General features: G+C 38.7%; 1 protein-coding gene across 9 annotated transcripts in view; it reads right to left on the reverse strand.

Moving 5' to 3' along the window:
• Nucleotides 1-3,493: 3,493 nt before the first annotated feature.
• The window catches only part of FGD4 (FYVE, RhoGEF and PH domain containing 4), a 244,327-nt gene continuing 221,677 nt past the window's right edge, over nt 3,494-26,143 (reverse strand). For 5 of the 9 annotated variants that reach the window (XM_061417422.1, XM_061417427.1, XM_061417426.1 and 2 more), the window contains 3 exons: nt 25,495-25,635; nt 22,776-22,953; nt 17,238-20,298 (listed from right to left, as the gene is read on the reverse strand). In XM_061417422.1, coding sequence (XP_061273406.1) covers nt 20,108-20,298; nt 22,776-22,953; nt 25,495-25,635 — 510 coding nt within the window. In that variant the 3' untranslated portion in view covers nt 17,238-20,107. Of the gene's footprint in view, nt 4,130-4,359; nt 4,486-17,237; nt 22,954-25,494; nt 25,636-26,143 lie in introns of those variants that run through there. The other 4 variants (XM_061417428.1, XM_061417430.1, XM_061417429.1 and 1 more) reach the window with 2 other exon arrangements.

The raw sequence follows: 26,143 nt of genomic DNA on the forward strand, positions 1-26,143 counted from the left end.
TAGCCTACCAGGCTCCTCTGTCCTTGGGATTTTCCATGCAAGAGTACTGGAGAGGGTTGTCATTTTAATGAAAGGTATAAGGGAAAGGCAGAAGTTGCCTGATGTCTGTTCAATCTTTTGCCCATGAGCTAACTGCTATTAAGAGTTTCTTGTGTGGGAAGGAAAGAGTGGGACGAATTGAGAAAGTAGCATTGATGTACATATACTACCATGTGTAAAATAGATACCCAGTGGGAAGCTGTTGCATAACACAGGGAGCTCAGCTTGGTGCTCTGTGATGGTCTAGAGGGATGGGAGGGTGGAAGGGAGACTGAAAAGGGAGGGGATGTGTGTATGTGTGTGTGTGTATATATATATGTGTGTGTACTTATAGTTGATTCATGTTGGTGTACAGCAGAAACTAACACAACATTGTAAAGCAATTATCCTCCAATTAAATTTTTTTAAACTTTAAACATTTTGTTTAGAGGTATAGCCGATTAACAATGTTGCGGTAGTTCCAGGTGAAGAACGAAGGGACTCAGCCATACGTATACTTGTGTCCATTCTCCCCCCAAACCCCCTCCCGTCCAAGCTGGCACATAATATTGAGCAGAGTTCTATGTGCTATACAATAGGTCATTGTTAATTATCAATTTTAAATATAGTAGCATGTAATGACCTTCCCAAAGTCCCTAACTATCCCTTTCTTCCCCCAGCTAAAATTTTTTGAATTTATTTAATTGGAAGATACTTTACAATATTGTGATGGTTTTTGCCATATATCAACATGAATCAGCCAAGGGTATACATGTGTCTTTCCATCCTGAGCCCCTCCCACCTCCTTCCCTACCCTATCCCTCCGGATTGTTCCAGAACACTGGCTTTGGGTGCCTTGCTTCATGATCAAATTTGCACTGGTCACCTATTTTACACATAGTAATATACATGTTTCAATGCTACTCTCTCAAATCATCCCATCCTTGCCTTCTCCCACTGAGTCCAAAAGTCTATTCTTTACATCTTTGTCTCCTTTGCTGCCCTGCATGTAGGATGCTCGTTATTGTCTTTCTAAATTTCATACATATGCGTTAAATACAGTATTTGTCTTTCTCTTTCTGACTTACTTCAGTCTATTATAATAGGCTACAGCTTCATCCACCTCATTATAACTGACTCAAGGAGGGCGGGGACAAAAAAAAGAAAAAAAAATAACTGACTCAAATGCATTCCTTTTTATAGCTGAGTAATATTCCATCATGTATATATACCACAACTTCCTTATCCATTCATCTTATGATGGACGTCTAGGTTGCTTCCATGTCCTAGCTACTATAAAATAGTGCTGCAATGAACACTGGGGTACATGTGTCTCTTTCAATTCTGGTTTCCCCTGTGTATATGCCAGCAGTGGGATTGCTGGGTTGTATGACAGTTCTAGTTTCAGTTTTTAGAGGAATCTCCACACTGTTCTCCATAGTGACTGTACCAGTTTACATTCCCACCAACAATGTGAGAGGGTTCCCTTTTCTCTACACCAAGAGTTTCCTGCGTGCGCTTTTAGAAAATTTCCACACATGCCTAGGTAGGAGTACCATCATATTGTTTTATAATTTATTTCTTTAAATTTTCACATACTATCTTGTAGTTGCCTTTTTAAATTACCTCATTCTAAACCTGGAAACGTATAATATGTATATAGGACACAATTTGCTTATGATTTGTTTTTAAAACTGCACCGATGCTTCAAAAGGCACCTACACTGATCGAAGTTGAAAATTATTGTTGGAGTACTAATATGATATTTCTTACCTAATACAATCCATGTATATGGCTTAGATAGGTTACTTGTGCTATCTGAGCTTCAGTTTTTCCATCTGCAAAAAAGGTACCATTTCTTGGCAGGAGGCTAGTCATAGAATTTGATGAGATAATGCTTGTAGCACAACCTGGTGAGGTGGAAATGATGTTTTGGGGAGACAAAACAAAATATACTGTATTCTGTAAAGCAGATGAAATGTGCTTGAATCCACAATCTATTTACCAGTTAAGTTGGCTTAAAGCTCAACATTCAGAAAACTAAGATCATGGCATCTGGTCCCATCACTTCATGGGAAATAGATGGGGAAACAGTGGAAACAGTAGCTGACTTTATTTTTGAGGGCTCCAAAATCACTGCAGATGGTGACTGCAGCCATGAAATTAAAAGACGCTTACTCCTTGGAAGGAAAGTTATGACCAACCTAGATAGCATATTCAAAAGCAGAGACATTACTTTGCCAACAAAGGTCTGTCTAGTCAAGGCTTTGGTTTTTCCTGTGGTCATGTATGGATGTGAGAGTTGGACTGTGAAGAAAGCTGAGCGCTGAAGAATTGATGCCTTTGAACTGTGGTGTTGGAGAAGACTCTTGAGAGTCCCTTGGACTGCAAGGAGATCCAACCAGTCCACCCTAAAGGAGATCAGTCCTGGGTGTTCATTGGAAGGACTGATGCTGAAACTGAAACTCCAATACTTTGGCCACCTCATGCGAAGAGTTGACTCATTGGAAAAGACCCTGATGCTGGGAGGTATGGGGGCAGGAGGAGAAGGGGACAACAGAGGATGAGATGGCTGAATGGCATCACCAACTCGATGGACATGAGTTTGGGTAAACTCCGGGAGTTGGTGATGGACAGGGAGGCCTGGTGTGCTGCCATTCATGGGGTTGCAAAGAGTCGGACATGACTGAGCGACTGGACTGAACTGAACTGAACCCAGGATGAGTGAGGTAAGCTTCGGATCCTCAGTTTACTCTCTATAAAGTACACAAAAAATAGTTGTGAGGTTTAAAACTAAATAATGTATATGAAGCTCTTACTAGGGTATCTTTTTCCTAAAATGTGCTTAGTAATAACAGTACCCATTAGTGTCAAGTGAGGCCCTTGATATGGGCTTAAAACCTGCTCCTGCCATTCCTTAGATATATGTCTCTGAGGAGCTGTCTTGAAGTTTCTGAGTCTTAGTTTCCTCATCCCGCCTTACTGGATTGTTAGGATGAAACAGAAGCTTAGTATCATCTCCAAAAAATGGTAAATACAAGCACTTAGCACAGTGTCCAGGTCTTTGCGTGGAAACACACATCAGCTGCTTTCCTCGTCAGTTAACTTCTCTTTTTCCTTTCCAATTCTTCACTGCATAGATGAGGTGTATTTAAACTAGTGCAGGAGTGTTGAAGATAGAATTTTAAAGTCAGAATCTCTGCTCCTTTTTTTCACTGTTAATTTTATTTTTTTTTTCCACTGTTAATTTTAAAGTCCTTTCTATGGGCTAGTTTTACCCTACAACTCACAAGAAATGTAACACTGTGTAATAAATAGTGATAAAGCATATTCAGATCAGAACATTAATCATTTAAGCAAAACAAACCCATAGAGGACTTCTTTCTTCAAAGTATATATATTTTCATCAAATTAATTTGTTAAATAACAATTAACACAAGTTCTAGTTCTTTGTTGAATTTACAAGTTCAATAGAAATATGAATCATAATGGCATATTGTGGGGATGGGCAGTGGTTACTGGAGACTCTGAATCATAGTCCAGAGGAAAGGCAACACTGAGAAATATCCTAAGAAGATGTTAAACTAGAGAGACAGTTTCTGAGAGAAAAAAAGCTTTGCAATCACAGTCCAAGGCCATTTAAGGACAGTAATTCTCAAACTCTGGAGAACACAGATCATGTCCCAACCCAGGTGTTTAGACTATTCTTATCTCTCCATGGGTTCCCAGATCTCATAAATGAGATAAGGAGTCACTTAACTCAACAAAACTTATTGCTAAAGAATCACCAACTACAGACTGAGAACATAGGGAAATTGCTTGAGGCCCAGGCTTATTCTGGTTAGATGCAGTCATCTTTCCATTTGAATCTGAGAGAAGTAGAGCATTGCACAGGGGAACAAAAGAAAAAAGAGGGCTGTAGGAAAGGGTTGTAGGGCTCCAACTTTGGCACCACTGACATCGCGGTTTGAAGAACTCTTTGCTGTGGGGCACTGTCTTGTACACTGTAGGATATAGAGCGGCAGCCCTGGACTCCATGGTATATGCCAGTAGCACAATGTCCCTCCCAGCTGTGACAGCCAAAAATGTCTCCAGACTCTGCCAAATGTTCCTGGGGATGGAGGAGAAAGGAGATAGAAAACCAGGTTGAGAACCACTGTTCTGGAGTACGTGGAGGCAAGGAATAGGAATATACCCTGGTCATCCCCCAGTTTCCTTTTTCCTTTACAAATATTTAGCTCCTTTAGAAAGGCTTTTTATGGCTATCTTAATTCTCTTCTCTCTTCCTGGATAGCTATTTCTGTTTTCATTCTAGTCACCCTAGGACAGGCTGAGACTTACCTCAGAGACCCTCAGTGAAGTCCTGGGCAGCTGGGAGGAGAGCAGGAGAGCATGAGGTCAAGGCAACAGGCCAGAGACCGAGGTCTCCTCTTGACAGGGCTTGTGGTATCCGGCCTGAGTGCAACACTGAAGACGAACGTTATTCCCTCAGTTTTGAGTGTTACAGTGGTTCATAAAAGTAGGGTGGGTAGGTACAGGATGTATGGGAAGAATCAGAATCACTGGGAGAAAATGACACATCTTTATCCATCTGCCAGCATATAGCCCCAGGCAGGTCAAAATTGCAGCAAGGCGTGGCATAGGTATGCATGTTTTCAACTCCAATGCACAGTTAGTGTAAGGTGTTACTTACTCTCAGTCTCTTCTTCCAGTGGAACCACCTAAGAAGTTTTCTATGATATCTAACCTATTGAGGAGTAACTCTCAATAACAAGTTAGAGACGTGCCTTGAAGCATTATTTGAACTAGTGAAAAATGATGAAAACACTAATTTGAAAACATAGGCATTTTTATGTTCATTGCAGTATTATTTACGATAGAATATGGAAGGCGCCTAAGTGCCCACTGATAGATGAGTGGGTAAAGAAGATATAAAGTGGTTATAAAGATAATAGAATATTAGTCATAAAAAAGAATATAGCAAGCCCTTACATATGAATTAGTTCTATTCTGAGAGCACATTAGTGAGTCCAATTTGTTAAGTCCGACAAAGTAGCCTAGATACCCAACTAACACAATCTGCTATATGGTATTGTACTGTAATAGCTTTATAATGCTTTTCACACAAATAATACATAAAAACAGACGAGAAAAGTATAGAAAACATTTCTAAGCTTACAGTACAGTACCTTGAAAAGTACAGGAGTACAGCACAACAGCTGTCATCCAGGGGCTAGCGTTGAATGAACAGGCAAGAAGTGCTGCTGACCGGAGGAGGGAGAGAAGGTGGGAGATGATAGAACAGAAGGATCGTCAGCAACAGGAGACAAAGCGCCAGCTGCAATTTCACTCACACCTGACCCTGATGGAATGCACATTCACATCTTTCAAAGTTTTCAACTTGAACGTTCATATCTAGGGGACTTACTGTAAAATTTTGCCATTTTCAACAGCATGGAAGGACCTAGAGGGTAATGTTGTTGTTCAGTTTCCCAGTTATGTCCAACTCTTTGCGACCTCAGGGACTGCAAGACGCCAGGCTTTCCTGGTGCTGCAGAGGGTAATATGCTAAGTGAAGTAAGTCAGACACAGAAAGAGGAATACAAATACAAACTGTATCAGTTCAGTTCAGTTCAGTCCCTCAGTCATGTCCGACTCTTTGCAACCCCATGAATGGCAGCACGCCAGGCCTCCCTGTCCATCACCAACTCCTGGAGTTCACTCAAACTCACGTCAGTCGAGTTGGTGATGCCATCCAGCCATTTCATCCTCTGTCATCCCCTTTTCCTCCTGCCCCCAATCCCTCCCAGCATCCGAATCTTTTCCAATGAGTCAACTCTTCACTTGAGGTGGCCAAAGTACTGGAGTTTCAGCTTTAGCATCATTCCTTCCAAAGATCATGGCATCGGGTCCCATCACTTCATGGGAAATAGATGGGGAAACAGTGGAAACAGTGTCAGACTTTTTGGGGCTCCAAAATCACTGCAGATGGTGACTGCAGCCATGAAATTAAAAGACGCTTACTCCTTGGAAGGAAAGTTATGACCAACCTAGATAGCATATTCAAAAGCAGAGACATTACTTTGCCAACAAAGGTCCATCTAGTCAAGGCTATGGTTTTTCCTGTGGTCATCTGTGGATGTGAGAGTTGGACTGTGAAGAAAGCTGAGCGCCAAAGAATTGATGCTTTAGAACTGTGGTGTTGGAGAAGACTCTTGAGAGTCCCTTGAACAGGAAGGAGATCCAACCAGTCTATTCTAAAGGAGATCAGCCCTGGGTGTTCTTTGGAAGGAATGATACTAAAGCTGATGATTTCACTTACATGTGGAATCTAAAAAAAATACAAATGAATAAACATAACTAAACAGAAATAGTCATAGATACAGGGACTAAACAGATGGTTGCCAGAAGGGAGGGGTTGAGGGAAGAAAGAAGTAGGTGAGGGAGATTAAGAGGTACAAACTTTCAGTTACAAAATAAATGAGTCATAGGTATTAATTATACAATGTGGGGAATATAGCCAATAATTATGAATTAACAGTATCTTTCTATGGTAACAATTGCAACTAGACTTATCATGATGATCATTTGAAATATATAGAAATATTGAATCATTATGCTTCCCTGGTGGCTCAGAGGGTAAAGCGTCTGCCTGCAATGCAGGAGACCTGGGTTTGATCCCTGTGTCAGGAAGATCCCCTGGAGAAGGAAATGGCAACCCACTCCAGTACTCTTGCCTGGAAAATTCCATGGACAGAGAAGCCTGGTAGACTACAGTCCATGGGATCGCAAAGAGCCGGACACGACTGAGCGACTTCACTTCACTTTCACATGCATTGTACCAGGAGCTAACATAGTTTTGTACTTCAATTATATTTCAAATACAAAGAAACAAACTTACAGAAAGAGATCAGATTTGTGGTTGTCAACAAACGTCTGTCTCATCAAAGCTATGGGTTTTCCAGTAGTCATGTATGGATGTGAGAGTTGGACTATAAAGAAAGCTGAGCTCAGAAGAATTGATGCTTTTGAACTGTGGGGTTGGAGAAGACTCTTGAGAGTTCCTTGGACTGCAAGGAGATCCAACCAGTCCATCCTAAAGGAGATCAGTCCTGGGTGTTCATTGGTAGGACTGATGTTGAAACTCCAATACTTTGGCCACCTCATGCGAATAGCTGACTCACCTGAAAAGACCCGGATGCTGGGAAAGATTGAAGGCAGGAGGAGAAGGGGATGACAGAGGATGAGAGGGTCGGATGGCTTCACTGACTTAATGGACGTGAGTTTGGGTAAACTCTGGGGGTTGGTGATGGACAGGGAAGCCTGCTGTGCTGCAGTTCATGGGGTCGCAAAGAGTTGGATACGACTGGAGCGACTGAACTGAACTGAAGTGGGGTTGGGGAGAAGGGGAATCAAAGGAAGGTAGTAAAAATGTACAAACTTTCAATTGCAAGATAAATAAGTACTAGGGATGTAACATACAATATAAGTAACACTGCTCTATGTCATATATGAAAGCTGTTAAGAGAGTAAATCTTCAGATTTCTCACTGCAAGAAAAAAATGGTTTTATACTTCTTTAATTTTGAGATGATGTTCAGTAAACTTCCAGTCCAGCGTTTCTCATGATGTACTCTGCATATAAGTTAAAGTGGAGAGTGAAAAAGTTGGCTTAAAGCTCAACATTCAGAAACCTAAGATCATGGCATCTGGTCCCATCACTTCATGGGAAATAGATGGGGAAACAGTGGAAACAGTGTCAGACTTTATTTTTCTGGGCTCCAAAATCACTGCAGACGGTGACTGCAGCCATGAAATTAAAAGACGCTTACTCCTTGGAAGGAAAGTTATGACCAACCTAGATAGCATATTCAAAAGCAGAGACATTACTTTGCCAACAAAGGTCTGTCTAGTCAAGGCTATGGTTTTTCCTGTATGGTCATGTGTGGATGTGAGAGTTGGACTGTGAAGAAGGCTGAGCACCGAAGAATTGATGCTTTGGAACTGTGGTGTTGGAGAAGACTCTTGAGAGTCCCTTGGACTGCAAGGAGATCCAACCAGTCCATTCTGAAGGAGATCAGCCCTGGGATTTCTTTGGAAGGAATGATGCTAAAGCTGAAACTCCAGTACTTTGGCCACCTCATGCGAAGAGTTGACTCATTGGAAAAGACTCAGATGCTGGGAGGGATTGGGGGCAGGAGGAGAAGGGGATGACAGAGGATGAGATGGCTGGATGGCATCACTGACTCGATGGACATGAGTCTGAGTGAACTCAGGGAGTTGGTGATGGACAGGGAGGCCTGGCGTGCTGTAATTCATGGGGTCACAAAGAGTCGGACACGACTGAGCGACTGATCTGATCTGATCTGATCAGTAAACTTATTGTGGTAATTAGTTCCTGACTCACGTGAGTTAAATCATTATTCTGTACACCTTAAACTTATACAGTGCTGCATGTCAATTATCTCTCAATAAAAGTAGAAGAAAAGAACAATAGATAAAACCACTGAGATTTTAAAAACCTGTTAGAGATAAATGTAAACAACCTTTTATAATAATAAACTAGAAACTGAGAGGGAAAAGTGACTTTTATTAAATACAGGATACCAAAAGAAGAAAATAAAAGAAAAAATATGGGATATCAAAAGTAAATTCAAAACAATGAGAAACCGGAAAAAATGGGAAAAACAAATTATAAGTATTTGGGAGCATTAAAAAATAAACTGGTGCAAAATGGGAAATTTTCAAAATGGGAAAATCAGGGTAGATTTTATAAATAAATTTGTGGGGGAGAATAAATGAAATAATCCATGTAAAGATCCTAGAATAGTGTGTAGTAAGCCCTCAAATGTTGACCATAACTATTAAAAACTTTTTAAAGATAAAGTGCTTAGAATATGATGTTAAATGAAACTAATAAAATCTAAGACTACAAACAGTAGATCCCTATTTCATGAAAAGACACCCATAATTTGGGATAAGACTGAGCTGTGATAGTCTATCCCTTGGACTCAGTGTAGACATATTTGAGAAATTATTCTGTTATTTTTAAGGGAAGGAGAATAAGGGGACAGGGTTGAGGGGACAAAGGTGACTGGGAGAACCACAAGGAAGCTGCACCGTCACCTGCTCTTCCCAGCAGAGCTGGGTTAAGGGGTGGACCGGCAGGGGAGCTGTCCATGCGCCACTGTAGGGGCTGCCATTGTAGTGAGCACTGTCGCGGTAGAAAATAGTGATATGGAGAAAGTCGTATTTACGAAAATTCTTCTTACAAACAGAAGGCAGTTAAAATCACTTGTCGTACTTGAATCCCCCAGGGGCACACTTGAGCAGTGGTCTCTAAGCCGCTTTTTAGTGAAACTGGGTCCGGATGATTTCATCTTTTTACTTTGTGAATAGTAAGTGTATACAACTCTCTTGCCCAAACTGAAGAACTGAGAATACAATAGAAGAGCTTCCCCCAAGTCTTAATACTTGGCTATTCCTTTTCTGAATAAATATTAAACAAGTATTTCAGTAGCAATAGTTTTGGGGATTCCCTGGTGGCTCAGCTGCCAGTGATGTGGGAGACCCAGGTTTGATCCCTGGGTCAGGAAGACCCCCTGGAAAAGGGAATGGCTACCCACTCCAGTATTCTTGCCTGGAGAAACCCATAGACAGAGGAGCCTGATGGGCTACAGTCTACAGGGTTGCAAAGAGTCAGACACAACTGAACACTAATTTTAAGAGGTACCAAATTATTACTGCATTTGGGAACCTGTGTATCCCATTGGCGGAGAAGGCAATGGCACCCCACTCCAGTATTCTTGCCTGGAAAATCCCATGGATGGAGGAGCCTGGTGGGCTGCAGTCCATGGGGTCGAGAAGAGTTGGACACGACTGAGCGACTTCACTTTCACTTTTCACTTTCATGCATTGGAGAAGGAAATGGCAACCCACTCCAGTGTTCTTGCCTGGAGAATCCCAGGGACAGGGGAGCCTGGTAGGTCTATGGGGTTGCACAGAGTAGGACACGACTGAAGCGACTTAGCAGCAGCAGCACCAGCAGTATCCCATTGGACCCTCATCCTTGGCCTCCTTCAGGGCCATAAAAGGCAGATTATTGGCAGAAGTTGGAAGAAATTTCCCTTGTTATATGCTGGTTATGTTGACCAAGGAATCTTCTGAATACTAAGATCTGCAGCATACGTCATATAATTGGAGCTCAGGTGACAAACTAATGCAAAGTGCAGGGGCTGGGGAGCCTCTCTTCTGGGTGGAGCCCAGTTTAACCCCCAGATAATGCCCTGTGGGTGAGAGGAAGTTTGAGTCTGCCCTGTTGCCACCACTATTGGTAAATGATGGTAGGTGGGCTGGTAGCACATTCTTTGGTGAATGTTGGTAGTTCCTTAAAAATGACACTTTTCATAACTTCTATATTTAGACTTTAGAAAAACTGGAAAATACAGGGAAGGAGAGTTAAGAAAAAAAGGGCCCAGCATTTCACCATTTTTCAACTTCATCGGACTTTGCTTTGGCAGCTTGATTTTCTGCTCATATGGTTTCATAGTTTCCTTGCCTTGGGTTCTGAATCCTGAAATGTATAACTTGTTCTACTGCACTTTTTCTACTGTTTTCTGAAACTCAGGTCCTCTGTGATATTTAGGATTTTTAAAATAAATGATGCAGCCATTTATACCTCTATAAGAACACCAAATTCATGAAGGAGCTCTGGAACTTGGAAAAGTCAGAGATATTCTCAGCTTGCTATCTCCTTTATTCTGACACAATTTTTTCCTACTCAAATTCCATTAGCCTTTCTTGGATTCCTTAAATAAACTAATATTACTAAATATTAAACAACCAGGAACATAGTCCCTTATTTGAAACAATGTGTAATTTTATAACATTTTAGATACTTATTTGTTCATGTTTCCACTTTGGTTAAAAGAGGATGCTTCTGTTTTTACTTCATTTTATAAATCTTATATTAGGTTGAATCATAGATGACAAGTGTCAGAAATTTACCTTGTGAATATTGACATATATACCTTTTGTGACAATATGACTAATATATTTTAAAATATTCAGAGTATTTTGTTTACAAAGAAAATACTTTCTGATTTAGAGGCATGACAAAATATAAGGAGAGTTATTTGTATGCTAAGAGAAATTTAAAAGGAAACCAACTGTCAGCATATTCAAAGTAATCCTAGACTTCAAATATTGATACAATAAACAACTAGCATACAGGAAACACTCAATATTTATGTTCAACTGTCCTAGATTTTGCTATTTGGAGCCTCTTCAAGCTAACTTCTGGGTCTTTTGACATGTTCACATTATTCTTTGAGTACTTTTTCACTTTTTTTGAGTGAGAGAGTCACTCAGTCATGTCTGACTCTTTGCGACTCCATGGACTGTAGCTGACTGAGCCACCAGGGAAGCCCAAGAATACAGGAGTGCATATCCCTTCTCCAGCCGATCTTCCTGACCCAGGAACTGAATCAGGGTCGCCTGCATTGCAGGCGGATTCTTTACCAGTTGAGCTACCAGGGAAACCCCTTCACTTTTTGTCACAGTATGATATTCTAGGCTTATCTTGAATTTTCTCTGCTATACCCCTAGAATCAGCCAGTTTTTCAAGCAGCTCTGGTTCCTTTAGTGGAAATGGTATTTAGAAACCAACATAGGTGTACACATTGCTACTGGGGTATTATTGCTTCTTGACCCTCTCAGCATGAGTGCACACACAAATATACATATGTACACACATCTATATATGTATTATATCTATACCCAGTTAGCTAAATAACTATAAAATTATGTGTTTATATTGATACCTGTCAGAGAAGGCAATGGCATCCCACTCCAGTACTCTTGCCTGGAAAATCCCATGGATGGAGGAGCCTGGAAGGCTGCAGTCCATGGGGTCGCTGGGAGTTGGACACGACTGAGCAGCTTCCCTTTCACTTTTCACTTTCATGCATTGGAGAAGGAAATGGCAACCCACTCCAGTGTTCTTGCCTGGAGAATCCCAGGGACGGGGGAGCCTGGTGGGCTGCCGTCTATGGGGTCGCACAGAGTCAGACACGACTGAAGTGACTTAGCAGCAGTAGCAGTATTGATACCTGGAATTCTAGTCCAACAACACAAAATTTATCACATTCCCCCTTTCCCATATTGTAACTGCCTTCTCTTGTCAGTGAGAAATTTGGCTCCCATTATATTCAACATGCTAATTTGCTCAGCTCTAGAATTCATAGACTTTTGAAATGTTGTCATACCACTGGATAAAACAAACCAATGACCTAGAATTCATTACCTCTGTAAGATTCTATTTGCCTTTAGTCTAAGCATGTATTATCAACATACTGCATTCAAAAGTGTGCATTAGGGATTTCCTTGGTGGTCCAGTGAGAATCCGCCTGCCAACGCAGGGTCATGGGTTCGATCTTTGGTCTGAGAAGATTCCACATGCTGCGGGGCAGGTCAGCCCATGCACCACAGCTACTGAGCTTGAGTGCTGCAACTACTGAAGCCTGAGTGCTCCAGAGCCCATTCTCTGCAACAAGAGAATCCACTGCAGTGAGAAGCCTGCACAGTAAAACTGTGAGAAAGAAAGTCCGTGAGCAGCAACAAACACCCTAGATGAATACACTGCAGCCAAAAAATGCATAAATACTTACCTTTTTTAAAAATGTGCATTAATTCTTCTAATTTTTATGTAGAGTGGTTGTTATTCACTTGGCATTTTTTTGACCACTGATATGTTCATTGGTATTTATGTTCCATTTCAGTTTTTTCATCATTTTTTACCATGGGTGCTTGTGTACATAAAACATCAATAGAGTTCAAAGTCAAAACTCAACAAAAACGGTATACTCAGAAAAGCATCAAGACTTAAGAAAATAATTTCTCTATATTTCCTTCCCTTCTATTTAAAACTGTGAGCCTGTGCCTCCCCGTAGTCTTTGCCTGCCTGTTTTCCACTCCCCAAGGACACACACATCTTAATGGAAAACTACAAGATGATCTTTAGGATGTGGCATGTTTCTCCCAGCTTTGAACATGATTCCATATAGAAAAATACACTCGTTTCAGTTATCACCTTTGTTCAGTGTATGATAACCATATATGTAAGCAATCTAAAAATATGGTTTCCTGTGAAAACACCATGACTATGTGGTAACATCTTACTCTATAAAAGCAGTTTCCTTTATTGAGACAAAGCAACCTGGCTCTGTATTTATAAATACAAGACCAAAACAAAACATGGATCATTTCCTCTGTAAGAGATTGACTCCAGACTAGGAGCTCATTATCCAAACCCTCTGGCAGGTCCTCTCTGGCCTCACTTCCTTGGGACATGCATCTTTCACCACTTCTGGCTCCTTCTGGAACAGTGACCAGCTGCCTCTAATTTCCTCATAGACTAGATGTTGCGGTGATGGTGATGAGAACAAGCTGAGACTGACTTTTTTTATAGTAAGACTCCATCTGCAAAGGCTGACTAAGATTTTCATTATTATATTTTGAAGTCCTTGACTATGTTTTAAACAATCAGGAATTTGGCTTTGTTACTAAAACAATTTAACTATATAAAATGTTGCTTTCTTTTCCTCTCATTCCCTGTTCCAAAGTTTTGTGTTCACAACAATTTGATACTTTGGAAGTACATTTCTGTTCATTTTTAATTTTTATAGCCTAGCTTTTGTATCCAGTTTTTATTGAAAGCCTACAAAGTGCCAAGTAACTCCTAGTACTGGGGATTGAGGGCATCAGTGATTAAAACAGATAAAAATCCTTACTTTCAAGGAGCTTATGTTCTAGTAGATAAAGAACATAGAAAACAAAAAAACCAAACAGCTAATTATCTAGTTTGTTACAAGATGCTAAGTGCTATAAGGAAAAAATAGGTCAGGTTGAGGAATGAGAGTGTTATGTTGGTAGTGGAGGCAGTAAACTGAGGTTGTGGTGATGAGATCTGAGCAGACTCTAAACTGGAAAAGGTGCTCATGCAGACATCTGGGAAAGGAGCACTGCAGGGAAGAAGGAACAGTGTCGATGTTCTAAGGCTGAAGTGTACTTGGCTTGCTTAAAGAAAAGTGAAATGTATGGGGTGGTGTAGTGAAGAAGGCAATGGCACCCCACTCCAGTACTCTTGCCTGGAAAATCCCATGGAAGGAGCAGCCTCATAGACTGCAGTCCATGAGGTTGCTAAGAGTCGGACACAACTGACGGTCTTCACTTTCACTTTTCACTTTCATGCATTGGAGAAGGAAATGGCAACCCACGCCAGTGTTCTTGCCTGGAGAATCCCAGGGACGGCGGAGCCTGGTCGGCTGCTGTCTTTGGGGTCGCACAGAGTTGGACATGACTGAAGCGACTTAGCAGCAGCAGCAGCAGCAGTGGGGAAACATAAAAATTTATGAGGCCAAAGGACTTTGGCTTTTATTCTAAGGGAGATGCGAGTCCCTAGAGGGATTGGGGTACAGAAGCCACGTAATTTGATTTGTGTTTTAATAGACTCCTCTGGCTGCCTTTTTAATAGTGGAGGGGTGGAGGGAGAGCTGGAAGACTTGAGACTAATTAGAAAGCTACTGAAATAATGTAGCAAGAGACAATGATGGTTTAGGCCAGAATGGTAGCAGTGGGAATTGGTAAAAAAGAATCTGAAAAATTCTTGGAATATTTTAAAGGTAAGCTAATATAAATTCCTGATTATTGGATGTGTATTCTGAGAAAGAGAGGAGTCAAAGATGAAAGTTTTTGGCTTAAGAAAGTTGAAAACCAGAGTTGCAATTAATGGAGATGGAGAAAATTATGGATAAAGTAGGTTTTATCAAGGGAGATACATTTTTCAGCCTGATTGGAGTATATTCAGGGAAGAATGGGAAGAGAGGAATTGGAAACAAGTATATACAACTCAACTATTGCTCCAAAAAGGAAGGAAAAATGGATGGTAGGTGGCAGGGGAAGTGTAGTGAAGAGGTTTATTTAGGTTGGGAAATACTGTAACCTATATGTTTGCTGGTAGATTCAGTTAAGAAGGAAAGTTGATATGGTATGAGAAAAAGATAATGGTTGGAACAGCATTCTTGAGAAGGTGAGTGGGGACAGGATACAGTGTAAACTAGAAATCAGATTTAAGTAGGAATATGGACGGTTAGGAAGAGAAGAGTATGTAGAACCTATGTTGGTAGACAGCTGGATGCAGTTGTGGGAAACTGCAGGAGTCCTCTGTCAATTAATTTTCTGAGTAAAGTAAGAAGTAAACTGCATCAACTGGGTGCAGGATGAGGGAGGTGGTGTTGGAGGTATGAGAAAGGGGATACAAAATGGTAATCCAGTAATTAATTTAAAATGAGACCAATCAATGTAGTTGTTCATTTTGTTTGGCTACTTGGCTGTAGCCATGGAGAAGACAGAATAGAGTCAACCAGGTTTTGGTTTTGTCAAGCAAGTAAGACAAAGCTAGAGAGGAGGTTGAGTGAATTGAATGCAAAGGAGTGGTTATAGTGATTGAATGTTTAAACCAGATAAGGAAGAGACGACTTCAAGAGCTGAGTGACAGGGCCCTCCCTGGTGGCTCAGTAGTAAAGAATCCACCTGCCAATGCAGAGGGCATGGGTTTGATCCCTGGTCCTGGAAGATCCCACAAGTCGTGGAACAGTTAAGCTGGTGCACCACAGCTATTGAGCCTGTGCTCTAGAGCTCAGGAACTACAACTACTGAAGCCCACACTCCCTAGAGCCCATGCTCTGCAATGAGAGAAGCTACTTCAATGAGAAGCCCAGGCACTGCAACTGAAGAGTACCCCCCACTCACTGAAACTAGAGAAAAGCCTTCACAGCAATGAAGAGCTAGCACAGCCAAAGACAAATTTTTTTTTTTTTAAAGCGGAGTGACAAATTACTTAATCTCTCTATTCCTGCTTATTTAATATGAAAATGTTAAGACTGCTGTGTGAGGCTTATGTGGAATAATGTGTGAAACAATGTGTGCAATCACTTTCTCAAGGTTTCTCATCAGGATCACCTGGGGAATTTTTGACACTACTAATGTCCACAGCCCAACCCCCCAAATAGAATTCCTGAGGGTAAGGCCGAGGATGACTCGGTCTAACTACTTTCCAGGTGATTCTACTGTATAGTCAGGGCAGCAAGCTTCCATGTTACCTTAATGATCTCTATTCATGATACTAACAATTATTTAATAAATGTCTCCTATGAGCCAGGCAACATAATACCGTATTCTCTCATTTATGTTCCACAACTTTTCAAAGAAGAGTTTGTGCCTAACGTGACAACCAGTAAGTGAGAGCCAGGGATGTCTGGCCAGCTGTCTATGATACAAAGCTTGTTACTCCAAGACTGGTTTGAGGAGCAACAGCATCACCTGAGACCTTGTTAACAAGAACTGCCTTGTCACTGACCTGTTAAATCAGAATCTGTATTTGAATAAGATCTTTAGGCGATTCCTATGTATATTAAAGTTCAAAATGCCCTCAAACAGGCCACACTAGCTCTCTCCACCATAATTTCTATTCTGGGGTAAGATGCACCCAAACAATTCATATCAATGGGCCAAGGGCAACATTTAGTTTAAGAAATTCTTAAAGGTAATAAATGCCTAAAAAGGATTATTTCTAGAAATATTTTACTTATAACACTGAGAGTCACTTAGGATTCCTTTGAGGGATATCTTTTATTTGTTCAATTAAAGGCCAATAAGGTATGATCCCAATGAAGTGCTCCATGAAATGCTATTTTGTATAGTGCTTCATAGTTACTGAATGTCTGTTTCTTATTCCTTGAAATGAACGTGAGTTGGTTACTGGGATTCAGGCAAACTGTCTAAGATCACATAACAGGTAATTGCAGGACTAAGACTCAAACACGGTTCCTTTCTATTTCTGCTTCACAAGACGGAGCACTGTGGGGTACAGCGTCATTTCAAAGAGAACAAAGCAGCGCTGCTTTACCAGTTCCTGGAGGTCTGGCCTTGTAGTTCTTATAGGAGAAGCCCCTATATCTCTATAACCAGGCAATCCTGGCTTCTGTCACAAACTTTATTCTTGAAACATTTACACAGGGTTTGGTGGGATTGGAGGTCGGAAGGAACATCAGTACCTTAATGCCGTAACTTTTTTCTGAATCAACCAAAATTTCTAACAACCAAATCATTGTGTACTGAACATGCATAATCCTAGCTCAAATAACATCTAAGCCTTTAGAATTCATTCAAGGATGTATTTATTTACAAGATACAAGTATTTATTTAATAAGAATTAAAGTGCTTAATTTTACAATGTTTCCAGCTCTCTGACCAAATATACATATTTACACAATATATACACTATCTGCAAGTATTTTACATTCATACAGCTAGAAAAGAAAACTTACTTTTTGTGTACACTTTTTCACATTTGAGTTAACTCTAAAATTTTGCTAACATACCTTTTCAAATTGATCATTCAACAATTCAAAAACCCAGATAGCACTTATTCAAAAATAACAGTCAATTGTCACTCACAAAATGAAATGCTAGTTTGTAAAACAAACAAAATCCCCCAAATTTTATATACAGATATGATTGCTGATGGAGACCTTCCCCAAGTGATACATTCCAACATCCATATAATATGTAATATATAATGCAATTCTGTTATCATAATGGTCCCATAGACTATTATGTCTTTTCCCAAACTTATATATTAATGTATATATATCTCACTCTATGTATTTGGTATTCACTTATTCAAATATGCTACAATATTTCTTGATTTAATTTCTCACTAGTCTACCTAATCTCACTAATTCAATCTATAATGAATTTTAGGAAGGGGTAAACATCATGTAGCTCTCAGTGACTCACAATGAGTTAACTATCTTGTAGAAGCCATGTGCTATTTTATTTCAAAAGACAGAAAACACACTGTTTCCTGCCAAATGTTCAGTCCAAAAAGTAGAAGACAGACCATGACTGACTTTAGAGGGATTTTTTTTTTTTTATGTCATTAAACAGTGCAGAAAATGGTCCAACAGTATTCTTTTTTAAGTCTAAAAGAAAAAGTAATAATATGATTGTTGCTGTTTAGTTGCTAAGTCGTGTCTGATTCTTTGCAACACCATAGGCTACAGTCCATCAGGCTCTTCTGTCCATGGGATTTCCCAGGCAAGAATACTAGAGTGGGTTGCCATTTCCTTCTCCAGGGGATCTTCCTGACCCAGGGATTGAATCCACATCTCCTGCTTAGCAGGTGGATTCTTAACCACTGAGCCACCTGGGAAGCCCAATGACAAGATACTAGTGGTATAAATTTAGAGGTCAAGGTGAAAGGCCCAGGTGCAATAGATCTATGAGTGTGCAATTACATAGATTTGCATCTTATAGTTTATACCCCCCTGCAGTTTAAATAATTTTCATTTATCTTAGATATATTGCTCTGATTTGGAGACCATGGGTCTCTTTCTGTCCACCTTTCTGTCCGTACTTGCTTGTTTCAATTCCTAATCATATTCTTCTCTGCCGTATCAGTAAAGAAAGCAAAGTTATCTTCTCATGACAACATGATTACAGGGCATACATAAGAATAGATTTTACTAAAAATCCATATATATAATTTATGTTAAAATATTTAAGTTAAAAAGAATATTTTCTATAAAAATTGTATTCCTATGGAAAAACAGAATTTGAAATCAACAGTGCTTTTACATATATACCTGTATGCATAAACTCACAGAAAGGGTTTCAAAAGTATATCTAGTAGTCTTTCTACATCATACTCCATTTTCTAAATCTGGAGACTCTATAGTAAATAATAGTATTAAAATAAAAAGCAATTTGGTTCTACTAAAATTGGATGAGGATGAAAAAGTAACATGATCCACCACAGATGTTCAATATAGCCCTAAGAATAAGAACACATTAGTCACAGATTTCATATTAATATATTCTTAAAGAATATAAAATTTAAGAATGAAGACATTAAGATATTTTTGCTTTTTGAGTTAATTTTAGCTTATATATACCATGTGCTTTTAATCTTAGAGGCTCTAACAGGAACATTATGTCATGTAGACAAAATTTTCTATTCTGCAATACAGCAAGAATACCTGCAAAAACAAAAAACAAAATAACAACAAAAACCTTTTGTTCCCTAGAAGTTTATTTGTTCCCATTGTTACCTTTTCCTCAGGATATACTCAGCTCAGAAAGATCAGTATTACAGTTATCACAGACAATGAGTTCACAATAAGAACTTAAGGCTTTGGGTATAACCAAAAATGAGAATTTAGAGGGGGACAAATCCTGTTTCCACAAAGAAGACAATAAAAGTTTTGATAAGTTTTAAAAATTGGGATTTTTTTTTTCTTTTTAATTTGTGTACATTAGCCAGTAAATATACCAATCTACATTAAGCTTCATGGAAAATGAAATGTAACCTGATAAAGTTGTGCAGATGTGCTTTAACTGTTTGTTTGTTTTTTTTTTTAACCATCCAGACCCTTTGCAAAAATAAAAAGGCTTTTGATGGTTACTTGAATCTCAAGAATAATGTTATCCCTTCTCCAAACCCTGCCACATATACTTTCTTTTCCTTAAAATGAGCAATTTGAATTACAGTATCACTCCTAGAAGTTAATTCTCTATATCATTGTGGCTAGGAATGTTCACATTAAAGTTTCAGTATAAAATCCTACCCTGTAAAATTTTATTGCTTGCATACATGATGGCATTATAGATGCCACTGTCACAAAAGTGGGTGGTGGCATTTTTCATTTTTGGGTCCCACTTAAAACCTGAAGATAAGTCTGCACTACATTTAATATTCAATATACCAAATGGTAGACTTTCAATAAAGCAAAACTTATATTAAAAAAACTGGAATGTTTTATAATAAATAGTAGTTTTTATCAAAGAAGTATTTTTTTTAAGACTGAAGGAAGGGCATGTTAAAGAAAAGATGACTTAGAGGAAAATAAAGAATAAGGCCCTTATGGAATGTTGTTTTAATAGTAAAACAATCAATTGCTTTTCTAGGCTCAATTTATTATGACAGCTCAGGTATCTCAGAAAGCAGAAGACATTACTCTTATAATCAATTAGGTGCATTTTGAGGTCTTTTGGTTGAGTGTTTCTAAATGGCTAAAAGTATTCCTTTGCCTTTCTCCAAGTAAAAGCATCAGTGAAAACAAAGCTGCTTCATTGCTTCTCTTTGTGCCTGACAAAAGAACATGTGGAATGTGAAGACGGTGATTGGATAAGCAGAAATTCTCTTCTGATACTAACATTTCTATTTTTTTGGAAAAAAAATTAAAGATAATGTTAAGAGTATGATAATAAATATTCTCTTTACATGAGTCTTCTTTCAATAATCTACATTAAATAACATTTGATTATTACTAAGCCAAAATTTGAATCTGTTCATGTTACTTCCATTCCAGGAGGACTTATTTGTAGGAAAAATGTAATCTTGTTCTTCAAAATAGTTTTTAAAAATAATTTGACTTGTATATCTTCTAACTGGCCCTTACATTTCCATTTTTCTGTCCTCATTACAAGTCACCTTCTCCTGATAATCATTCTACATTTTTACTGCTTCTCTTTTCTTGAGATTAAGAAAATCAAAGAAAGCATCACCTACAGCCATATTATAACCTTCTCAATAATCACCCCTAAACACCACATACACAAATACACCCATGCCTGGCAACTAGAAAAGAGAAACAATGTAAATATTTTAAATTTGTCCTTAATTTAATAGGGCCTAAGAAGCTACCTTTATATTTTTTTGGCTCCAAGTATTTGGCTTAATGTTGATGGTAATGGCTGGTATTCCTTTTTCAGAAGAAGGCAATCTAATCATGCCCACTATAATTAGTTTAGCTTCTCCTTAGGGATGTGGGGGAAAAAAAGAGATACTGATACTTCATATATTTCTTTAAAAAACGGCCTGAAGAAAATGTGTGGCAATCTCCAATTCTGAGTGAATCTGATCTACCTTTAAAGGTGTAATCCCCAAAGGCTAGTAGGATCACTCTTGTGGATTTCTAGCAGACTGATGAATTTAAAAAATGACAATGTTTGGAACATGATAGAGTAAGTGTAAAACAAGAGAGAGATCTAAGTTTGAGAAAAGGATTAACTTAAATATCCAACAATGTGAGATTTTAATCACAACTACGATATAATAAAGAACGGCCTTTGTGACAAGGAATCTATTAATATTAAAATTGTTTATTAAAATTCCCCAGAGGATAAAAGGGGGGGGAAATGCTCAAATTTTCATCAATCATATTGTACTCCCCAAAACCTGCCATTAAAATACTATTTTTTCTATATTGTATTTTCCCCCACTATTCTTTAGTGAGGTGGTTTAAAAAGTTAAGCATAAACTGTCTTAATTACCTATCCTTTACCCTTAATCATAGATTATCACATGTGAATTTTTTTTTCATATCTGACAAAGGAATAAGCCCACACAGTTATCTTAAGTGTTAACTATATATAGTCCTCATTTAACCAAAACTAACAGTCTTAAGGGAAAGGAAAACATAACAATAAGTGTAGTTGCCGTATGTCCCAGTTCTATGTAAGGTCAGGAATCTTATACATGCTGATGTTAACTGCCACAACAATTAGAGGATGGTAAAAGGTAAAATAATCTGTATGACTTGATCATCCCAGTGACCAAAATGCACTTTATCTCAGAGTAATCAAGACTGAAGCATTAATCAAACCCTCATCTTATATTTAACTAGGTATTATTAGCACCTTCAAAGAGAGGCACTGTTTTAAATAGGCACAGAACAAAGAAAAATAGTACTTTAAAAATACTGTTGGAACTCACTAATATATCCCATGCCACATAAATTACAGCTTTTTATTATAAAAATATCAATACCCTTAGATGTTAATCAGTTAAATGTAAATCAGCAAAAACATCTCATAAGTTTAGAACACTGCTCAGTTCCAAGATAAAACATGCTGTATATTTAAAAATAAATTAGAGACAAATATGAACCTAACCTGAAAACTGTGGATAGTGTGTATATATATATTTGTATTTAATACTATATGTACATAATTGCTATATACTTAAGACATTTTATTCTTAGAAGTATTTCTACAAACACAAGTATTATCTTGAGTACCAACAATGTGTCTTTTTTCTTTTGCTTTAAAAGAATGTACATCATTTATGCAGCTTGTTTTATAAACTAACTTAAATAAGTTAATACAATAGCCTAAATTGTCCCTGTATTGTTGTTTTTCTTTTTTTATTTTTACTGTGGATCTATTTTGGCAACACGGAGGTATATCTTTCAAACTGTTATAAAGCCTACGTGTGTAAGTGAAGACATTAAAGGATTTCTTAAATGAAAGAAGACTTCTCTAGCCTAAAGTGATAGAATTAATTTATACCACTTTTTTCCAAGACAAAAGTACATATTCAAGGAATAGCTCATTAGAAAAATGCTCCACTTTTCACATTATTTCAAACTTTATGGGTAGAATGGCTGTGCACATTAATTTCACTAAGAGTACATAAAAACAGTCCCCCAAAAGATGCATTTATGAGCCTGTAAAATTTTTCAACATAAAGTGCTAAGAGATGAATAAGGAGAGCTGAGAATATCGTGAGCTATAAATCTTGAGACACACCCTACACCGTGGTAGGTCTTGGAACTTGGCATTCTGATTTTCTCTTAGGTTCAAGATGATCGTCCAAAGTGTCTGGATGCTGGCTAGGACATTCTGGCGTCTCACCTGTGACAGCTAAAAGGATGATTTTCAGCCACTTCTGTTTCAGTTCCTCACTGTCTGCAGCAAAGCTGTGCACAGACTTAGACTGGGTCAGTTTGAAACTGTGTGGCAGGTCTGCACTCCTTGGCATGTCGTCCACAACATAGCCCAGGAGTGGAATGGTGGCCTGGGCTCTGACATCCTAAGGGAAAAACACGGTGAGATGTGATCCAGCTCCCTCTAACGCTCCTTTCCCACCATCTCTCCACAGACTTGTATGTGAGCTCTCCATGGAGATGGGAGAGATCATTGCTTAGCACTGTGCCTCTTCATGAGGCCACTGGTAATGTCACCTGAGTGAATTAATGAATAAGCACTAATGCCTAAATCAGCCAGAATTCATTGACCCCACACCTTTCCCTGTGAGGGAGCCCATTCAGCTCTTTATTCAGTGTAAAAGAGAAGAAAAGAACAGTAATTTTATTGTACAAAATCAGCAAATGTTAATGATGATTTCATTACCAAACACAGTTCTATTTGGTGTTTAATTCATTCATTCATCAATTTACTTATGGACAGGAAAAACAATGAAATAGAATAAAAAAACAAATAGCCCAATTAAAATATGGGCAGAAGACCTAAATAGACATTTCTTCAAAGACATATAAATAGCCAAAAGGTACATGAAAAGATGCTCACCATCGCTAATTAGAGAAATGCAAATCAAAACTACAGTGAGGTATCATCTTACACTGGTCAGAATGGCCACCATCAAAAAGTCTATAAATAATAAATGCTGGAGAGGATGTAGAGAAAAGGGAGACCTCCTACACTATTGGTGGGAATGTAACTTGGTTCAGCCACTATGGAAAACACTGTTGAGGTTCCTTAAAAAACTAAAAACAAAGAAAATGATGTGTTGCAGTTCGTGCAGGTTGCAAAGAGTCAGACATGACTTAGAAACTGAACGAAAACAACGAAAAGCAACTATATAATTCTGCAATCCCACTCCTGAGCATACATCCGGAGAAAACCATAACTCAGTAAGACATATGCACCTCAATGTTCAGTGCAGCACTATTTACAATAGTCAAAACATGGAAGCAACCTAAATATCCATCCACAAATGAATGGATAAACAAGACGTGGTATATTTATACACACACATACACAATGGAATATCACTCAGCCATAAAAAGAATGAAACAATGCCATCTGCACCAACTTGGATGGACACAGAAATTATTATACTAAGTGAAGTAAACCAGAAAAGGAAAGGCAAATATTATATGATATCACTTATGTGTGGGCTGTAAAAGGAAAAAAAGACACAAATGAACTTATTTCCAAAACAGAAAGAGACACAGACACAGAAAAAAAAATTGACTTTTTGGTTACCAAAGGGGACAGAGGGGTGGAAGGAGGGATAAATTACGAGGCTAGGATTAACACACACACACACACACACTAATATGTATAAAATAGATAACCAACAAGGACCTATTTATAACACAGGGAACTATACTGAATATTATGTAATAACCTATAAGGGAAAAGAATCTTAAAAATATGTATATGGGCTTCCCTGGTGGCTCAGACAGTAAAGAATCTGCCTGCAATGCGGGAGACCTGGGTTCAATCCCTGGGTTGGGAAGATCCCCTGGAGAAGGGTACAGCTACCAGTATTCTTGTCTGGAGAAGTCCAAGGACAGAGGAGCCAGGCAGGCTACATGGGGTTTCAAAGAGTTGGACACGACTGAGGGACTTTCACTTTCACACACACACAGCGATTTCTGAATAGCTGTGCTATACATCTGAAATTTATTCGATGCTGTAAAAAATACATGTACACATCTTGGCATTTTTAGTCTATTTTGAAAATAAAGTTTCACTAGCCCTTAAAGTAGATATAGGCTAAAATACAACAGGTACATTAAAATTTTCATGTTTCTAAGTGAGTGCACAATTGATTTATGTGTTGTTGGTTTTTAAGCACAATACAATCCATTAATGCCTGCTGTATGCCTGTTGTTCCCAAATTCTTATTTTAGAGACATTCACACAAGGTCCCCCCAAATTATTACTGGATAATGGTAATCCAAGGTTGATTTAAAGTCACCTTCTTCTCACACTGCTTTCTTTTTCAGGTATCTATCCTTTCAGGGGTTGAAAAAAAGGCTTATTGATATTTCCTATCATTAAAAAGGCTGCTTGCCTTTCCCTCTGATTCAACCTCTTCTTCCCATGCTCTTCACTAATTCAACCCATATTTTCTCAAACCCACTGAATAGGATTGACAGAAGGGGGCAAATGATCCATAGGGAGAAAACATTTTTGGCTATAGAAGGAAATCAGGCTTCCCTGGTGGCTTAGACAGTAAAGAATCTGCCTGCAGTGCAGGAGACCTGGGTTCGATCCCTGGGTCTGGAAGATCCCCTCTCCCTTGGAGAAGGAAATGGCTACCCATTCCAATGTTTTTTCATGGAGAATCCCATGAACAGAAGAGCCTGGTGGGCTACAGTCCATGGGGTCACAAAGAGTTGGATATGACTGAGCAGCTAAGCAGATATAGAAGGAATCAGTCTAAATAAATCTGAATTACAATTACTTATATTTTTCAATTATAATGAAAAATAGTGAAACTGTATGAATTCTTTTATTTTATAGAGAAGTAATGGAAAAATTTTAAGTTCAATGTCCACCTGCCTCCCTCTGTCCCTTCAGAAAGATATAGTTTAGATACCTGGGGGGCACCATACATGTACAGCACGAGAGGGTCTTGTTTGGGGATCACACACCAAGCTTTCTGCCAAGGTTTTGACTTTTCCGTATACTGAAGAAAGCTGCATACCACACTGTTTCCAGATACTTCCGCTGATTCAATCTAGAAAATATAATGCAAAGAAATAGTGAGACAGAGAAATGAACACAAAATAAACCCAGATAGCGAGGTAATTCAACTGAAGGGAATATTGATACATTATAATATATTTACATAAAATGCCTCCTGGGATTGCCCCAAAGAAGGTTCATCTGCAATAGTTATTTAAATATGCATCTAGATCTATGATGAATTAAGTCAATTTTAATTATATTAGCAGACCTTGAATTACCAGACCACCTGACCTGCCTCTTGAGAAATCTGTATGCAGGTCAGGAAGCAACAGTTAGAACTGGACATGGAACAACAGACTGGTTCCAAATAGGAAAAGGAGTATGTCAAGGCTGCATCTTGTCACCCTGCTTATTTAACTTATATGCAGAGTACATCATGAGAAACGTTGGACTGGAAGAAACACAAGCTGGAATCAAGATTGCCAGGAGAAATATCAATAACCTCAGATATGCAGATGACACCACCCTTGTGGCAGAAAATGAAGAGGAACTCAAAA

This window comes from Bos javanicus, chromosome 5 (assembly GCF_032452875.1).
Source record: "Bos javanicus breed banteng chromosome 5, ARS-OSU_banteng_1.0, whole genome shotgun sequence".
Taxonomy (NCBI): domain Eukaryota; kingdom Metazoa; phylum Chordata; class Mammalia; order Artiodactyla; family Bovidae; genus Bos; species Bos javanicus.